Genomic DNA, 16406 nt, shown 5'->3' with positions numbered 1-16406 from the left:
TGGCGTCCCAGTGTTCCATAAAGAACTTCAAATCGTGACTCATCTGACCACAGAACAGTCTTCCATTTTGCCACACTCCATTTTAAATGACCCCTGGCCCAGTGCAAACGTCTGAGCTTGTGGAGCTTGCTTAGAAATGGCTTCCTCTTTGCACTGTAGAGTTTCAGCTGGCAACGGCGGATGGCACGGTGGATTGTGTTCACTGACGATGCTTTCTGGAAGTGTCCCTGAGCCCATTCTGTTATTTCCTTGACAGTGGCATTCCTGTTTGAGGTGCAGTGACGTTTAAGGGCCCGGAGATCACGAGCATCCAGTAGAGTTTTACGGCCTTGACCCTTACGCACAGCAATTGTTCCAGATTCTCTGAATCTTTTGATGATATGCACAGTTGATGATGATAACTTAAAAGTATTTGCTATTTTACGCTGGGTAACACCATTCTGGTATTGCTGCACTATCTTTCTGCGCAACAATGGTGGAAATGGTGATCCTCTTACCATCTTGGCTTCTGAGAGACACTGACGCTCTGAGAAGCTCTTTTTATACCCAATCATGTTGTCAATTGACCTAATTAGTGTTAATTGATCTTCCAGCTGTTCGTTATATGCTCAATTTCCTTTTGCCAGCCATTTATTGCTACTTGTCCCAACTTTTTTGGGATTTGTTGACACTGTGAAATTTTGAATCAACATATTTTTCCTTTAAAATGTTACATTTACTCAGATTAAACTTTTGATCTGTCATCTATGTTATATTACGAATAAAATATTGACATTTGCCATCTCCACATCATTGCATTCAGTTTTTATTCACAATTTGTTTAGTGTCCCAACTGTTTTGGAATCCAGTTTGTTTATATATATACATATGGGGGTTTTTCATTTGTTCATTCGGCTGACTAAGGAGAACATTGTCATGTGCTCTGAATGATAATCCAAAGATTTTATGATTTATAAAGGCTTTTCTAACATAATTTCCAAAACTGATAAATAGAGCAGAGGTATCTGCACTGGTCGCCAACTGTTGTAGGTAAAAAACAAACAGCAGTAAACGTGCACTCACTTCATCGCTGTCATAACTAGACTCACCACATCACCTCTGACTGTGCCACAACTCTGAAGGCTCCACATCAGCATCCAGTAAGTCGCTCCAACACCCCAGTTGTGAGGAACTCAACCATCTTCAAATCGGGAAAAAGTCCGCGAGAAAACTTTTGGATCGCCAAATAACAATCTGGGCCCAGAGTGACCAATCACTTAGTTTCAGGTCTCATTGGTGCTGTGTTTGTGTGAGTCTTCAGCTCCTTAACACAATAATAATTATAAATGAAATAACCTTTAACAGCTGCCACGAACATCTGGACATCTCATCCTGAACAGATAAATGAAATATCAAGACACCGGCTGTTAATTTGTTTAAGAAAATTGATCCCAATTGAAGAATGGACAAACAGGAAATGATAAATCAAATTATTCTTTCTGCATGCCTGTGTGCACAGCTTTTCTTTTGTCATAAGAGATGGGGGTGGGGGTTGTCTGTGGACTAAAGGTTGGGAACAACTGATTGATACTAGATGACTCCACTTCGGACTGGCATAACTACTATCTTCATGCAGAGTGGGAACACATCACACAGTGATCTCCAAGATTTTCAACGTCTTTTGCAATAATATCAATAATATAATAATTACATATTTCTGGTATACTGAATAACTATATTTAAATGTCTTTTTTTTATCATGATTTTTAGGTAATTTTGTCATTATGCTTGTGCGTATTTATTTCTATCTGACATTCATTTTATGCCAGTTACACCAACATTTTTCACCTATGTGAAAGTCTAAATTAGTTTTAAAACATTACATGAACATTAAAATAATCTTTCAGCAGTTGTATTCCTTTAAATTCCTCTGCTCATCTTTAAAACGTCTATTTAATGTCCATTCATGTTGATAAAAGATGGATGTGCATTCGTGTTAAACTCGTCAATAACAAGAGATTTTTCTTATTTTCTCATTTTCTTTGCTACTCACTGAGGGTGTTAAACTGTCAGGGTGTGTGTTGCTTTATGTGTGTGTGTGTGAGCGCTCATGTTGTGCGTGGTTGTGTTAGTGTGAGCGCAGACTCGCTCGAGTCCAAGTCCGCGTGGGCACGTTTTGTGTGTTCAACTTCTGGGTTTGTTTCTTTTGCTTTTTAGTGGCGTGTAATTGGATCTTTTGTCCCAAGTTCTGCCTGTTTTTGTCCGCGGAAGAAAAGCAGAGGAAGGGTCCAGCTCGGTGCCGAGTCACGTCTATTGAGCTGAGCCCCACTCACCTTACAAAATAAAAGACGGGGCCAAGCCTGAATAGACCAAAACACAGATTCACAATCATCCACGGAGTCGCATCACATCACCTCCTTTGTGTGAGTGTTAAGTGTGTGGGATTGAGATGTTTCTGTTGGCTTAAAGAGGAGAATCAGATGCTGTCACTGCACAGACAGCCTCAGAAAATAAAAAAAAGGACGAGGCTTTCACATACATGGGCTGACTTTACAGCAGCCTTGACTATTTGAAGGAAGGTGGAGAATTCACAGAATGTTAATCATTTGTTCCCAGCATGGAAAATTGTATTGAACGAGCCCTATATCTGTATTTCCATTGTCACCAGAGAAACCTCAGGGAGGGTTTCTGGTTTGCCAAACACTATTTTGTATTCGCTACACAATGAGGGTCAAGGAAATGGGTTTGTTGAGATGGCCAACAGCTTCCCCTCCCACCCCGAAGTGTGTCCCTGTGTCTAAATGAGGAGGAAAAATAAACAAACACTGTACCTCAGATTACTGGGCGGAGGAGAAGTCTGCCTGGTTTGACAGATCGCTGTTCCCTCCTTCCATCCCTCCCTCTTCCTCCTTCGCTCCTGTTTAGCAGCCTTCCCTCGACATATTTCTCCTTCACCTCTCCCTCGCTCTCGCCCCCTTTCCTCCTGTTCTGTTCTTACCCCCTCTTTTCCACCAGCCATCATCAAAACATGTTGTTTTAAAAATCCTGGGAAATATTGATCTAGGCGAAGAGGAGGGCTGAACACGGTCACCTGGAGAGACCACAAACTGTCAGCAGAATACCTCAAAACAGAGCTTCGGTTAAATTAACTTCTAAAATAGGTTTTGTTTTTCCACCAAACTCACCTTAAATCAGACTAAACAGAAAACTAGAGTTAATAGTAATAAACTGGACGTTTATTACCATTTAACAACTCAAACTGAGCCGGTAAATATGAGCTTTTATTCACTAATCTTTACACTGGGCACATCCTGTTGGTAAGTTGCACATCCAAAATACAGAACTGGTCTGCTTGTCAATCAGTCATTGGAATCCAATTAGGATCTTTGGGATTTAGACCTGCTGCTTCTCTGCATGGCAGACAGTGTGGGCCAGTGGATTTGGTCAGACCATCCCGGCCCACCTGCCCACGCTGCTGCTGTAACATGCATCCAATTAACCACACAGATCATATGTATATTATTAGTGAACTTTTTCTGTGTCAACTCTCATCCCTTCACATCTGCTTTGGAAAATTACCTTATATTGTCTAAATCCTATATAGTCATCCCATGACATATAGCTCATCTTTTTAAATGCAAGAGAACAGGAGAAGCAATAAAAATATCAATAACAGGAAATGAATGAAACCCACTTTGGATGGCCTTTTATTAAAGGCCACCTTTTGCACTTTTTATCTAAACTTTTTGGAACTGCTAAGGGAACACCGTGCACCTTAAACATTGATCGCTCATCTAACTTCAGCTTCCTTTCTTCAAATACTTTAAAACAGAGATGGAAGAAAAACTGAACATTTATTTACATAAAGTGCCAGTTCAGAATTAAAATATATCCCATTAATATATAAAGTTGTGCATGAAACACTCTTGTAGTTAAAGTTTTTCACTGTTGATTTGTTTATTTCTGCTTAAAGTTAATAATAAATGACATCATAGAGTTCCTAACACCAAAGCATCTGTGCGAGAATAAAATATTAGAGCAAAGTTGGTTTTAGGTCCTTTTCTTGAATGATGGGTGGATAATTTGAACAGTAGTTTTAATTTAGATGATTATTAATAATTGAAAGCTCAGTCTATAGGAGATTGGGTTGTACAAACTATATCTGAGGAGTCAGTGTCCTACCTGCAGTAGATAGAAATGTGTTCATATAGGAGTGAATTTCTCTTAAATTTTCTATCACTCTTCAGTATAAAAACCTCCGGCCTCTATGTAAACATGGCCGTCTGAAACAAGTGACGGTGTGAGAAAAGTCTAAACTGAAGAGTGTGACTTTCTACTTAGAGCTGTACTGTTCAACGTCAATAAAACCTGTCATTAAAAACTGATTTAAAACACTTTAAATATTTTTCACTATTGTTTAAAACCGTGTAAAAAGAACGAAACTGTCTGAAAGTTACTAACAGGATGACACCAGCAAAACCAGCTAGATCCAATTTCTCCCAACTAGTCTGAAAAGTTTTAGGTAATTAGGCCCTGATAACAGGATATTCATCTTAATGGAAGTGCTTCTCTAAAGCCTAAAGCATCTCATAAGTCTTGACCCTGTTTTAGTGGCAGGTGGTGTAAAGTAATCAAGTTCTCTTACAGTCAAGTCCTTTATGGTTATGTGTTTATTTTATGCTGCATAAAGTTGTTTCTCCTTTGTTTTTATTTGTTCTTCTTGTTTTTGTGCACTTTTCCAGCTTGCTATAATTGCATTTATGCAGCTCAAACTGACAACTTTAATACTAAACTTGGTGGGGAGAAAATACAATTCTGCAAGAGGCTTGAACCAGCACTTATTGTGTTCATGTTGCATTTGTGGTGGAGGCTGTGGAGTCAAACTGTTCTGTTAGTTTGTCCAAAAGCAAGATTCTGAAACACCTTTCCACACTTTCAAGACTGAACCGTATTAAATATCTCAAAGTTGGACTCATACGCAAAGACAGTTCAGTTGGGAGTTGAAATATTCTTTTATTTTGATGTTTATTTAAACCAAAAGAGGTCTGGGCACATGCTTCACTGATGAACCCTGGACTTTGACCAGGAAGTAACTGAAGAAACTGGTGTAGGAGAACGGAAAAAGAACGGAACAAGAGGCATAGTTCCATCTATCACGGCAAAGTTTGACATATTTCCGTCAATAAAGTGAATTGTGTTCTAACACTTGTATTCTGCTACAAGGACAGCAGTCCAATTAAATGGCCTGGTCCGGCTATAACCGAAGCTTAACTCTGCATGGAAATGTACTGAGTGTTTAAGCCAACTAACGGAGTTATGCCATAATCGCCCTTCCCTGACAGGTGTCTTCTGCCAGAACACCATTAGTTAATGAGCTGCTCCGTCTCACCTGTAGCTCATCCGTTTACTCTCTGCTTCCACGTCTTCTTCGCTCGCATGCAGGGTTGCTCCTCCTGTCACTGCTGGGGCAGGGAGGAAGAGATGGGGATGTCAGCTTTTGTGTGTCTCAGTAAGTGGGAGAGGGGAGTGTCAGGCGTTTAACATTCCGGGAATCAAACCTCACGGATGTGTGATTCTGTCCATTGTGCAGGGGGTGGGGGTGGGGGGTGCAGTGAATGACTAACCCACTGCATAACTCTGAAGACTTTCCCCCTAAACACACACAACCACTTGCAGTAAACTTTACACAGGAGAAATACGTGCGTGAGCCATAAAGGCTATGCAAGAAATTCTAAATTCTTCACCCAGCGAGTCTTAACTTGATGCTTGTGAATATTTTACTCGGTCTGTGTAGTCGTCCTTTGGCCACTTTGTGCACCAAAAAAAAAAAAGTGTTCACTTGAGCAGCAACATGGCTTCTCTCCAAAACTATTTGCCTCCCCGCTACAGAGGATCTTCAAGCCCTCTCTCCTTATATGTATTTCATTGGCGCACACAGCATTTGCACGCTCGCTCACAAACCACGCACACACACACGCTGCCATCCTCTGCGCTCACATGTGGGTGGAAGGAGAAGGAGAGCAAAGGAGCAAAGGGAGAAAAAAAAAGAGAGACAGAGAGAAGAGAAGCCCTTACCCTTTCCCCTTGGCTGGTGGAAAGTAAAACTTCGAAGTTTTTCTTCCTCCCCCTCTCCTCGGTGTTTGATAGTGTAGCACTGGCAGCCTCAGTGTGCCCCCCACCCCCTGCCCACTCTCTCTCGTTGTGTGTTCTGGTGGCCAGCTGCTAGCAGAGTTGCAGTTGTACGTGAGTGGGTGGGTGAGACTCGTCTCCTGTGCTCCTCAGGGCTCCGCTTCAACAACTACTGCAGCACGCTCCGGCCAGGGGCCACGGGGGCCACTGTTCATAACAAACAGGGCACTGGCTCCTCTCCTCCTCTTCCTCTTCTTCCTCCTCATCTTCCACCATCATCATCCTCATCACCACCACACCTGCTATCATCAACACCGACATACTGTCCATCTACTCCACTCACGCCAATGCACCCCTCGGAACCCCGGCCCCTGGAGGCCCCCGGTCTGCAGGCTGGGGCACCCCTGCTGAACTCTGAAGGCTTGGACATGGAAGTGGAAGAGGCCCCCCAGGGCTTGGATCCCTCCACCTTGTCAGAGGTAAGCACCCTGAGCCTAGCTGTGAACCAGCATGGAGGCTGCTCTCTGAGTTTGATAGGAGTTATAGCAGAAAATGGAGATAAGCACCCAGAGAGCAGCTTCACCTCACTTCTACTCTCACACTGGGGGGGGGGGGGGGGGGGGGGGAGTAGAATGTGTCTACTGAAAGGGTGGTAGAGAAGATAAAGTGGCTCTTTAAAAAAAAAATGTTTAAGGTGGTATCTCGCTGGGTGAACGACATCCATGAAGGAGTCTCCCAAAAGTCTTGCTACTTTTGTGGGGTTCTTAACTTCCTGGCGTGAGATGCGCAGTCCTGTCGCTGGAGTTGGAACAAGTTTAAAAAGTTTGTGCAACAACTCTTCTCTCAAAGTAGTCACAAAGTTGTCGTGGGCGTCTCCAACTCATTTCAAATCCCTCCAAATTTAATCGCAAGTGTCTTCTACTTCACTGTTGAAGACACTTATTCAAGAGCTCTGTATTTTGAGACCTGCTCTTCTTTGACAGAAAACATTCAAGGCAAATGTCCAGGTTTGATAAATCTGTTAAAAATCTGGTCCAAATCTACCTCTCTTCATGTCAGAAATTTACTCAATGAGAATAAATCATAAATGTGGGAGCAGCTGTGAGGTAGGCATAAAGGGAACTGAGGTGGGACACAAAATAATGTGCGTGGCCGAGAATACAGTTTTCCAAGCTGCGCACACAAAACAGGCCGGGATCTTCATAAACTGGCAATTCGACTTGTTGGTCTCTGAGCTCAAACACTGAGTTCAGTGAGACCGCAGCAGAATAGTTGCACATTTCCACCTACAGTACTTTTAAGGAATTTGTTGTAATCGACAAGTGTCATCAGTCACAGCGCAGTGAGATACCACCTTCCCAGGGCAATTTCTCCGCACTGCAACCCCTCTCTGTTCATTCATTGTATGACATATTTCCTGCTGCGCTGGAGTGATGAAGTCTGTCCTTTTGCCTTTCTTTAAGCTTTTTGTTTTCCGTTTCTTTCAGATTTGTCCCCTTCTCTCATCTTTTTTTCCTCTGATAATCTTTTAATAAAACTCTACTTGAATTTGCCTTAAAGCCAGGTTTCGTTGCATAGCATTAGCAGTAATGTAGTTGATAGCACTTACATGGGAGATGACACCTCAAGCCACATTGACAGCGTGTGCTTATAGATAGCAAGGTAGTGTGATGAGATGGGAGTAGAATCAATACTTGAAGACAAAGACTGGTTTGGTCTCTCAGCTCAGGAAATTGTTTGTTCTGCTGTGTGTGTGTGTGTGTGCAGACAGGCATATTTGTGTGTTTTTGTGCCAGTTTGCGTGTGCGCGGGTGAACATTTAGGAGCAGCATTTGATTTCAGAGGACCTGCCTCCCAACAAGCCTGCCTATCTCCACGAGTGGTTGGCTCCACAAGCCATCTGTTTCCCAGTGCATGGTGTTCTGTTCTTACAGAGGAGGAGGAGAGCAGGAGCCAAACAAATGGGTGGAGGTGGGGTGGGCGAAGGAATGGCACAGGCACAGAGTGGATAATGGAAGGGGTAAAGTTTAACTGGGGTGCAAAGGTGGTTTAAGAATGGGAAAGAGTTTTATGAGTATCAGGTAGATAATGTTATTAACACTGTAGATCAAGCTAGCAGCTCGGTCTGCGTCCCACCAGACCACTGCAGCATCTTTAAACTGTCATCTTTTTGTTTATTCTCTCATCTCAAATTTTCTTTAAATATTCATGACCTTCATATACATATATTGTATATATATATTTTTTTTTCTTCGTTCAGAACTTTATCTCTGTGCATTTTGCAAGTGAAAAAAGTTGCTTTCACAGCTTGTAACACCTTCCTGCCTCTTGCATGCCCAGACAACATTCCTTACAGACTATGTGTGTGTGCGTGTGTGTGTGTGCGTGTGTGTGTGTGTGTGTGTGTGTGTGTGTGGGGCAGAGACATAACGGGATATTCTGTTCTTACAGGAGGACATAAAAGACAAAGAAGAGATGAAAGAAAGCGGCACAGGTATGAACTGAAAATTTTCAATGACTTGCGTGTGTATTCTTGTACTTCACTTTCCTGTGCATTTATTTTTTGCCTTCTTTCTCACTGTTTCCATCTTGGAAGGTGACCAGTCTCCCGATGAGAGGGATCAGATGGGCGAAGGCTTGTCGGTGCCTGCGTCAGTGTCCATGGCTGGCACAGAAACTAAGGGGCTGCTCGTGATGGGTGAAGAGGCTGGATTAGGGGAAAGAGTCCTGCCAGTGCATGGTGCAAGCTCCTCGCAGGGGTTGGCCTGCTCCCTGTGCAAACGGCTGTTCGGCAGCCTGGAGCATCTCAGGGAACACGAGTACCACCACACCCTGTCTTTGATGGCCTTGTCTCTGGACTGGCCGAGCGTCCACCAACCTGTCCAGCCCCGTCCCGAGTCACAGCCTCAATCCCCCTACTTTAGCCAGTCCCTGTTCCGCCCCGCAGTGGGTGACCCTTCGCCAGCACGCTACTTCTGCTCCCACTGCCCTGCCAGCTTCACCCTCAAATCAAACGCGGACCGACACGAGAAGACCATCCACTTCAAGAAGAAGCTGATGCAGTGCACGTACTGCCTGAAACACTTCCGAGACCGCACGGATCTGCACAGGCACCTGTCGTCCGTGCACTCCAGAGAGAGAGGTCACACCTGCCCGGCCTGCGCCAAGGCTTTTAGCACCCAGAAAAACCTGGCAACGCACGTTAAAGTGTGCTGCCAGGTGGGGCTGCTGCCAGCAGCTATACTGGGAGGCAGCACTGGGATGGAAATGTCTCAGAGTGGACTTACAGATCCACTGTGGCGGCTAACGCAGCACATGAAAGTTGACGGTTTTAACAGCAGTATTGATGTGGAAAGCCTGTGAAACACAATTTTATACCCATTTGTTCAGTTGGCAATGTTCCTTCACTTTGTGTTTAACATTAATGCCAAACAGCTTTGTGATGTTTATGCACTTTTACAATCAAAAGTGTGACCCATATTTTTTACAACTTGTTGAATATGTTAATATTACTGTGAAGGGAACACCTTGTTTGTCAGAAATGCACAGGTGCTATGCAAAATGAATCTGACTGAAGGAGCTTTTGACCAAAAGTTTATGCAATGTGTTATACCCATTTACAATTATACCCATTTACAATTATACCCATAACCAGATGAATTACTTTAAACTGCAGTGCCGAATGGAGAGGTGTGGGGTGGTTGGTTTTTTTCCCACCTCTTAAACTTAAAACACTCTCTGTCGCCACTCACCGTTCTGACTTTTGGGTCCTTTTTAGGCAGAGTGATCTTAATCTTTCCGACCACCCCTGCATCAGCACACAAGCCATTCAGAGTTCATACCTGTCTGTGGCTCACAGCCCCGAACAACCACTCCACCTGCAGGATCTCTGCAGCATTGCAGTGAGAAATCGGAATCAAGCTTCCAAATTGTCTGCAGTAGCACAAGAGCAGTTTAAATAAAGAATTAAAAATAGCATAAATGACAAAGGAGTTCTGTGTCACATCCGAGAGACGCAGCAAATCTTTTCAATCTTTCTGACATGACTTCACTCAGTCAGAGCTGTCAGATCGGCGCAGATGGATGTGCGGAACGAGACAAAGCCTGCTAAAACAATAGGACGGTAGCAGCTCAGATGGGGGTTGGGTGGTGTCATTTTCGTTCTTTTATTTATTTATTTGTTTTTGTTTTTGTCTGACCAACTTCTCTGTCCCAGGTTTGTAAGTCTTGTAGCGGCTGTGTGAGGTAGGACCTGGACAGTAATTGGTCCTTCACGGCTCCGGCCCCTCTTAACCTCTGACCCTACATCTGAAGAGGAAGTATGGCTGATGGGGTCAGAGGACTTTTAAACCAGATGAGCTTAGTGATGTCACGCCTGCCGAGCGATAATGGTGTGGTTGTGTGCTCAGGGCAAAAAAACGAGGAATCAAGTGGGGAAAAATGTGAGAGGATGAGGGGGATGGTGAAGACCGTGTTGATGGGTTGGGCACAGCACAGGCTTTATGATTATTATGAATGTAAATTTACGCCCATTTCTGCCAAAATCTTTGGCTTTAAGTTTACAGACATGGTGCAACAAATTATTCTCTCAAGTTAACCCATTTACTGACACCCATATCGTGATGACTGTACCCAAAAGAGCAGACATCTGCCTTTACCTTTTTAGGTGCTCCAAAAAAAAGATAAACTTGACTCCAATGGGATTCTGCCCATTTGCAGTTGTGCATGTAAGTTATATATGTAAGAGAAACTCTCAAATGCCAAATGCATCATAAAACCCCCATTTTCAGGTAGCCTGTTCAGTCGAAGCCAGCCGCTGACACAGACAGGCAGGTTGAAGGATCTCAGGAACTAACGAGAAAATATGCAGCGCTTGAAGAGACGTAGGAGATAGTGTCTGACTGTGGTGCGGTGCTTTTGATTTTCAGTAAGTGTCGACGTAAGAACAGAAAGCTACGCGAAGCTAGATTAAATATTGGATCACTGAAACCCATGTACTGTTCACAGATCTGTACTTTTCTTTCTTTTTTTTTAAACAGAATCTCTGTAGATTTTATGATGTGAATAAATTGTGATTCAAAATATAGAATTTGCTTCAGTCGTCTTTTTTAAATTTATATTTGTATATTGTACAAAAGCATTCATATCAATATTTCACAGTCTGTATGTCTGACGCTGTCGCCCAGTTTTTGTGTTCTTTTGTACTTTTTGTTGACGTGTTGTCGTTTGTTTGATCAGAGCAGAAGCAGTTGGAGGTAATTTCTTTGTGCCACCTTATAACTCTTCCTTGTGTGTTTAACGCCCCTCCTTTATGTGCACTAGTTGTGTGCAGTGTGTTGTCAGAAATCTAGCCTTGATCTTTCATATTAATATATATTCATATTAATATCATATTAATAATCCTGCTTTGAGTAATTCAGTGTCCCTCCCTTTGTGTAGGTGATTGGATTTTCTTGTCTGTGTTTGCCTTTCTGTCTGTTTTTTCCTGTTCATTGTAAAGACCTTCTAGAGCAACCCAAGGCAGACTCACTGTTGTGCCATGTGTTTATAGTATCTCTATGCCTTTATTGCTTTAGTATGAAGGAAGAGCTGTTGCCAGGGCAACTGTAGCTTTGACTGGGATTGGGATGACCATGGGAATTGATGTTACATTTCTAGCCCATGCTGCTAATTAAATGCAATAACTGAAAACAGACGTCGTGTTCTTTTTTTTTTTTTTTTTTTTACTCAATGAGTTTCTTTTAAACTAATCTCTTCCCCCCCCCCCCCCCCCCTCCCCCCACATTTTCTCTCCCCTCTCCCTCCTTTCTGTCATTGCAGTGAATGACTTCACGGTGATCCGTAAAAAGTTCAAGTGCCCCTACTGCAGTTTTTCTGCTATGCACCAGTGCATCCTTAAGAGGCACATGCGCTCCCACACCGGTGAGAGGCCATACCCATGTGAAATCTGTGGCAAGAAGTTCACCAGACGGGAGCACATGAAGAGGCACACGCTGGTGAGCGCATCATGGTTACCCCCCCTTGAAGGGCTGCACATCACACCTCTGTTTGGAGTGTAAATTAATAATGTGAACTTGTGTGTTTCCATCCCGCAGGTCCACAGCAAAGACAAGAAGTACGTGTGTAAAGTGTGCAGCCGGGTCTTCATGTCTGCAGCCAGTGTTGGAATCAAGCATGGCTCCCGTCGTCATGGCGTCTGCACAGACTGCTCAGGCCGGGGCATGGCGGCGCTGCTCGACCACAACGGGGAGGCGGGCGGGGACATCTCTCCTGAGGAGGAGTTGTATCCCGGGGACCGCTTTCACGACGACCAGGCGGAGTGCGATGGTGATGGCGAAGGGGAGGAAGAGATGATGGTGGAGGGGGACGGGGAGATCCTTGGGGAAGGGGAGGAGGACGGGGGGAAGTGGAAGGACTCAGGAATGGGCGCTGAGGTGCACAGAGCATTGGACAATGAGAAGGAGGAGAGTGACTCTTCGGCCCAGGAGGGGGAGCAGCAGAACGGGAGCGAGAAGGACTTTGCGTGGATCTCGTAGAGGCTGCGGGGGCTCCTGTCAGTGGCTTCAACGATCGATCTCTGAAGATCTTCAGTGATCTCTCAGGCAGAGTCCTCTGCTCTCTTTACCTATTCGTCCTCCTGTGGGCAGGCCTTCCTCTGAATGGAGATGCTGTAGGATGTTGCACGACAATGATCATTACGAGTAACTCTCAAACACACAGACACACTATTCTCAAGCTTGACTGCCATAGAAGAAGAGTAATCAAGAGCTGGCTTGAGTTGCGAGGCTTTTTTTCTGCTTACCTTCTTTCCTCCAGATGCAGTGCTTTTGTGTTCCTTTTTCTCGAGGGTTCAGGCCAGAGTCCAGCAGTTTTCTACTCTGTCGCAACAGGAATCAGCGAGGAGGCTGCCAAGGACGCGGCCGACGCTATAGTCTGCAACTTTGTACGTTTGCCATCACAATCACCATGGAAACCAAGGATCACAGACAGAGTAAGGGGGGAAAAGCCAGGAGGAAGGGTGTCTTGTTCCCTCCTTGGCTGTATCGTTTTCCCATATATAGAGAGAGAGGGAGTCCCTCAATAGATGAAGGGAGAATCTAAAATCTATTGCAAACAGATGAGTGTCCGGGGACTGGGAGGCCCAGCGGCACACTTTTCATGCAGAGTCCTACTGCCACAGACTTGCACTTTAATGACAACTGACTCCTGTCAAAGTCCTGAACCCGTGGTTTACATTTTTTGACCTGATCTTTACTTACCTGAACAACTCGGTGACCGCACCTACCTTTAAGGATATACTTCATGTCCTCTTGACTGTTATCACAATATATTTAAAAAAAATCACTGATTTTTTTTTTTTGTGTGTGTGCAGATTGCTGTTAATATAGCTTGTGTCTTTCAGTGGGGTCCTTAATCTTTTCTTCTTCTCTTTAAGTTGGTTTCTTATGATCCATTCCAGCAGATTCTACACATTTGACAAATGTACATACAATTTAAAAAAGGGATAATGAAGGCTGTGTGAGACAGAGGGAGACAGGGAGACTAAACAAGACTCTCGCGGGGTGTTTGAGAGTTTTAAACGTATTATTAAACAAAGTGGACGTCATCTTTTCTGGTCCAAAAGTCGAGCGCAGAGTAGACCTGGCCGACACTAACACTGTCTCGCGCTGTCTCGGGTTCGGTGTCACTCACACTGGAAGTCGTTAGAAAACGACCCGAGAGCCGAGTCGCTCACACTTCTGGATGAACCGCCTTTGTCCTTTTTTAAATTAATTTTTAAAACCCATGCTTTTGTTTTTGTTTTTTCCCCTCCTCAGACATGTCGTTTCAGTTTCTTAACTCAGAATATGCAGACTCTTTTCACGGTTGAACTTTGCTTTTCGTGATCTAGTTTCTCCGGCTCTGTGCGATATAAAGATAAGGATCAACGTTGTGCTTGAAATGCAAAGTTTTCAGTATTTGTAGAGTGTTTAATGTTAATTAGTTATTTATTGAAAAAAAATCTGTGGATTTCTGATTTATGAGAAGTCATTCCCTCTCCTTTTCCTCCCCCCGTGTACGTTGTGTGAACAGGAGGAGTGTTTAAATGCAAGAACGAGTGTAAGGAGTGCCCCCCCCCCCCCCCACATTCAAAAAAAAAAAAAAAAAAAGGAAATGATAAACAGTCTACACTGATTTTATTTTATTTTTTAAGATTATTTTCACAGTTTCTGGAAAAGTTGACAATTCAAGTGAGGCCGATGACGTCTTAATATTATGAATATTGGAACTATGATTTATTGTTGTGATGTTATTATTATTAATTATTATGAAGTGCTGGATGCTAAGCTTTATTGTGCGTTTCAGTTTTTTTTATATTTTATATCTTGTACAAAAAAAAAGCTTTTATACTTTGCCTTGTTGTGGACAGCAAGCCATGGGGCTTTTATCAATCTTTTATTGTGCCATGTTACGCTTTTTCTGTTTGTTTGTTGGTTTTACTAAGAGGGGAATACACTTTCACCGTCCAACTGCTCTGTTAGATATTGATTGAACATTTATTTAGTGTATTTTTTCTTGCATCACTAATGTACACTAATTGATTACTATGGAACCAAAAACAATCTAGGTCTTTGTATACATGAAGTGATTTCATTTCAGCCCGTTGGTTTTCTTTTTGCATTTATTGTTGCAGTAAACACTTTTTGTCGTTTTGATTTTTGAAGCCTAATCGTCTCAGTTTGATGAAAGTGTGCACGTTGTTTTATTATTGAGGAAACGAAGGGCTGTGTGAAAGCACCGGCTACATCCTTTAAAACTGAGCTTTATTTTATTTAAATTTGTGGCTAAATTAACAATCTGGTAGTAACTCCACTCAGATCAGTGTGATGAGGCTACATATTGGGTTCCTTCAGACTGGTGTGTTTTTTTTTTTTTAAAGCTTATCTAAAAAAAATAAGGGAAACAAGTGCTGTCCCACATCAGGCCTATGGACTGCACTTCCCATCAGCCCCGCATAAAGATGCTTTCAGCACAAGTTGAGATTTATTTATACATTTTTGTGTGAGAACTTTATTTATTGTGTTTTTATTTCACCCATCAAAAAGTTTTACTTTGTTAGTTAAAAAATAAATTTTGATGAATGTTAAAAAAAAAAAAAAAAAGGGTGAGGAAGAAGCCCACGATCGGTTACAAATCTCTGTCCTGTGGTGCTGTGGCCACTGAGAGACGCCTGGCTGTGTGCGTGCCTCCCCGGCCTCTCCTCACCACCTCCGTACTGCACGTCCTCTTCCTCATTCCGGGTTGTACTTCAGGAAAACGTCCGCCATCGGCCCCTCAATATGTGCCTCAATGACATTTCACCCGCGTGCTTGTGGAGCGCGGCTGTTTTCCAAGAGATGAGTGAATATTTGTTTTCTACTGATAGATTATTGAGGTGATCGGATCGGAGGTGCAAAAATGTTGTTTGTTGAAGACAAATCACGATGGGCGACGGTATTCTCCTTCCCACAGTGTGGCGATGACCTTTTGTGCCCTGATTCTGTGGTCTTAACTGCATGCCTATGTTCATTTTGTCATACCAAAGCAACATCTTCGGCATCTGCCCACAACCGTCTCATTCCACACAATGCAAAACTGGAACTGTTGGCTCCTCTGCAGATGAATATGGGTATCCTTGTACAAACTGCAATCCTCATTCAGCCTGTACAGCTTGACTCACGTGAAAATCATGAAGCCATAGATATGGGTATATTATACTATATTTCAAATTTGCCGCTTTTTACTTTAGATTTTGTTCTACTAAGAGTGATGTGTGTGTACCTTCATATATATGAATTTATATTACGATTATATATTATTTATTTACTCTTTCAAGTTTCAGGTGGTCTTTAATTTGTAAAAGATCACACTTTGAAGCTTGAGGTTTGTTTATTTTTTGTTGGGAATATTGTTCATTATGATACTGACTTTATAATGATTGCTATCATAATCCTGTGTTTGTAACAAAATGTGCTAAATAATAATAAAAAAAAAAGTCCAGTTTTTACACCTGTTTTGTTCAGGGCAGATTTAAGTGCTCTTGTGCAGGTATATATAAATATATATATATTGGTTGATAGTAATGATCACAAAACACTTTTACAGTCAACCATGAGCCTTCTATTTTGATGTTTGGTGCGGCCTGCAGGCTGTCCAAGCCTCTTTCTAACTTCATGTTTAGTGGAAGATTTAGCTTGATTATTATTTGCAAAATCCAATCAGTCTCAATAAATTTTGAAATTGCTGCTGTAAAGACGTGACTGGTGTGTGTGCTGTGC

The 16406-nt window shown here is 42.8% G+C and overlaps 1 protein-coding gene across 1 annotated transcript in view; it reads left to right on the top strand.

Moving 5' to 3' along the window:
• Nucleotides 1-12858, top strand: part of zbtb46 (zinc finger and BTB domain containing 46) — a 102775-nt gene extending 89917 nt beyond the window's left edge. The window contains exons 5-6 of the mRNA XM_037684815.1: nt 11929-12104; nt 12204-12858. Of these exons, the coding sequence (XP_037540743.1) occupies nt 11929-12104; nt 12204-12644 (617 nt within the window). The 3' untranslated portion in view covers nt 12645-12858. The remainder of the gene's footprint in view (nt 1-11928; nt 12105-12203) is intronic.
• Nucleotides 12859-16406: the final 3548 nt, after the last annotated feature.

The sequence above is a fragment of the Nematolebias whitei genome, chromosome 11, assembly GCF_014905685.2.
Source record: "Nematolebias whitei isolate Nwh7 chromosome 11, NemWhi1, whole genome shotgun sequence".
NCBI lineage: Eukaryota > Metazoa > Chordata > Actinopteri > Cyprinodontiformes > Rivulidae > Nematolebias > Nematolebias whitei.
This window is presented reverse-complemented; position numbering and strand designations above follow the sequence as displayed.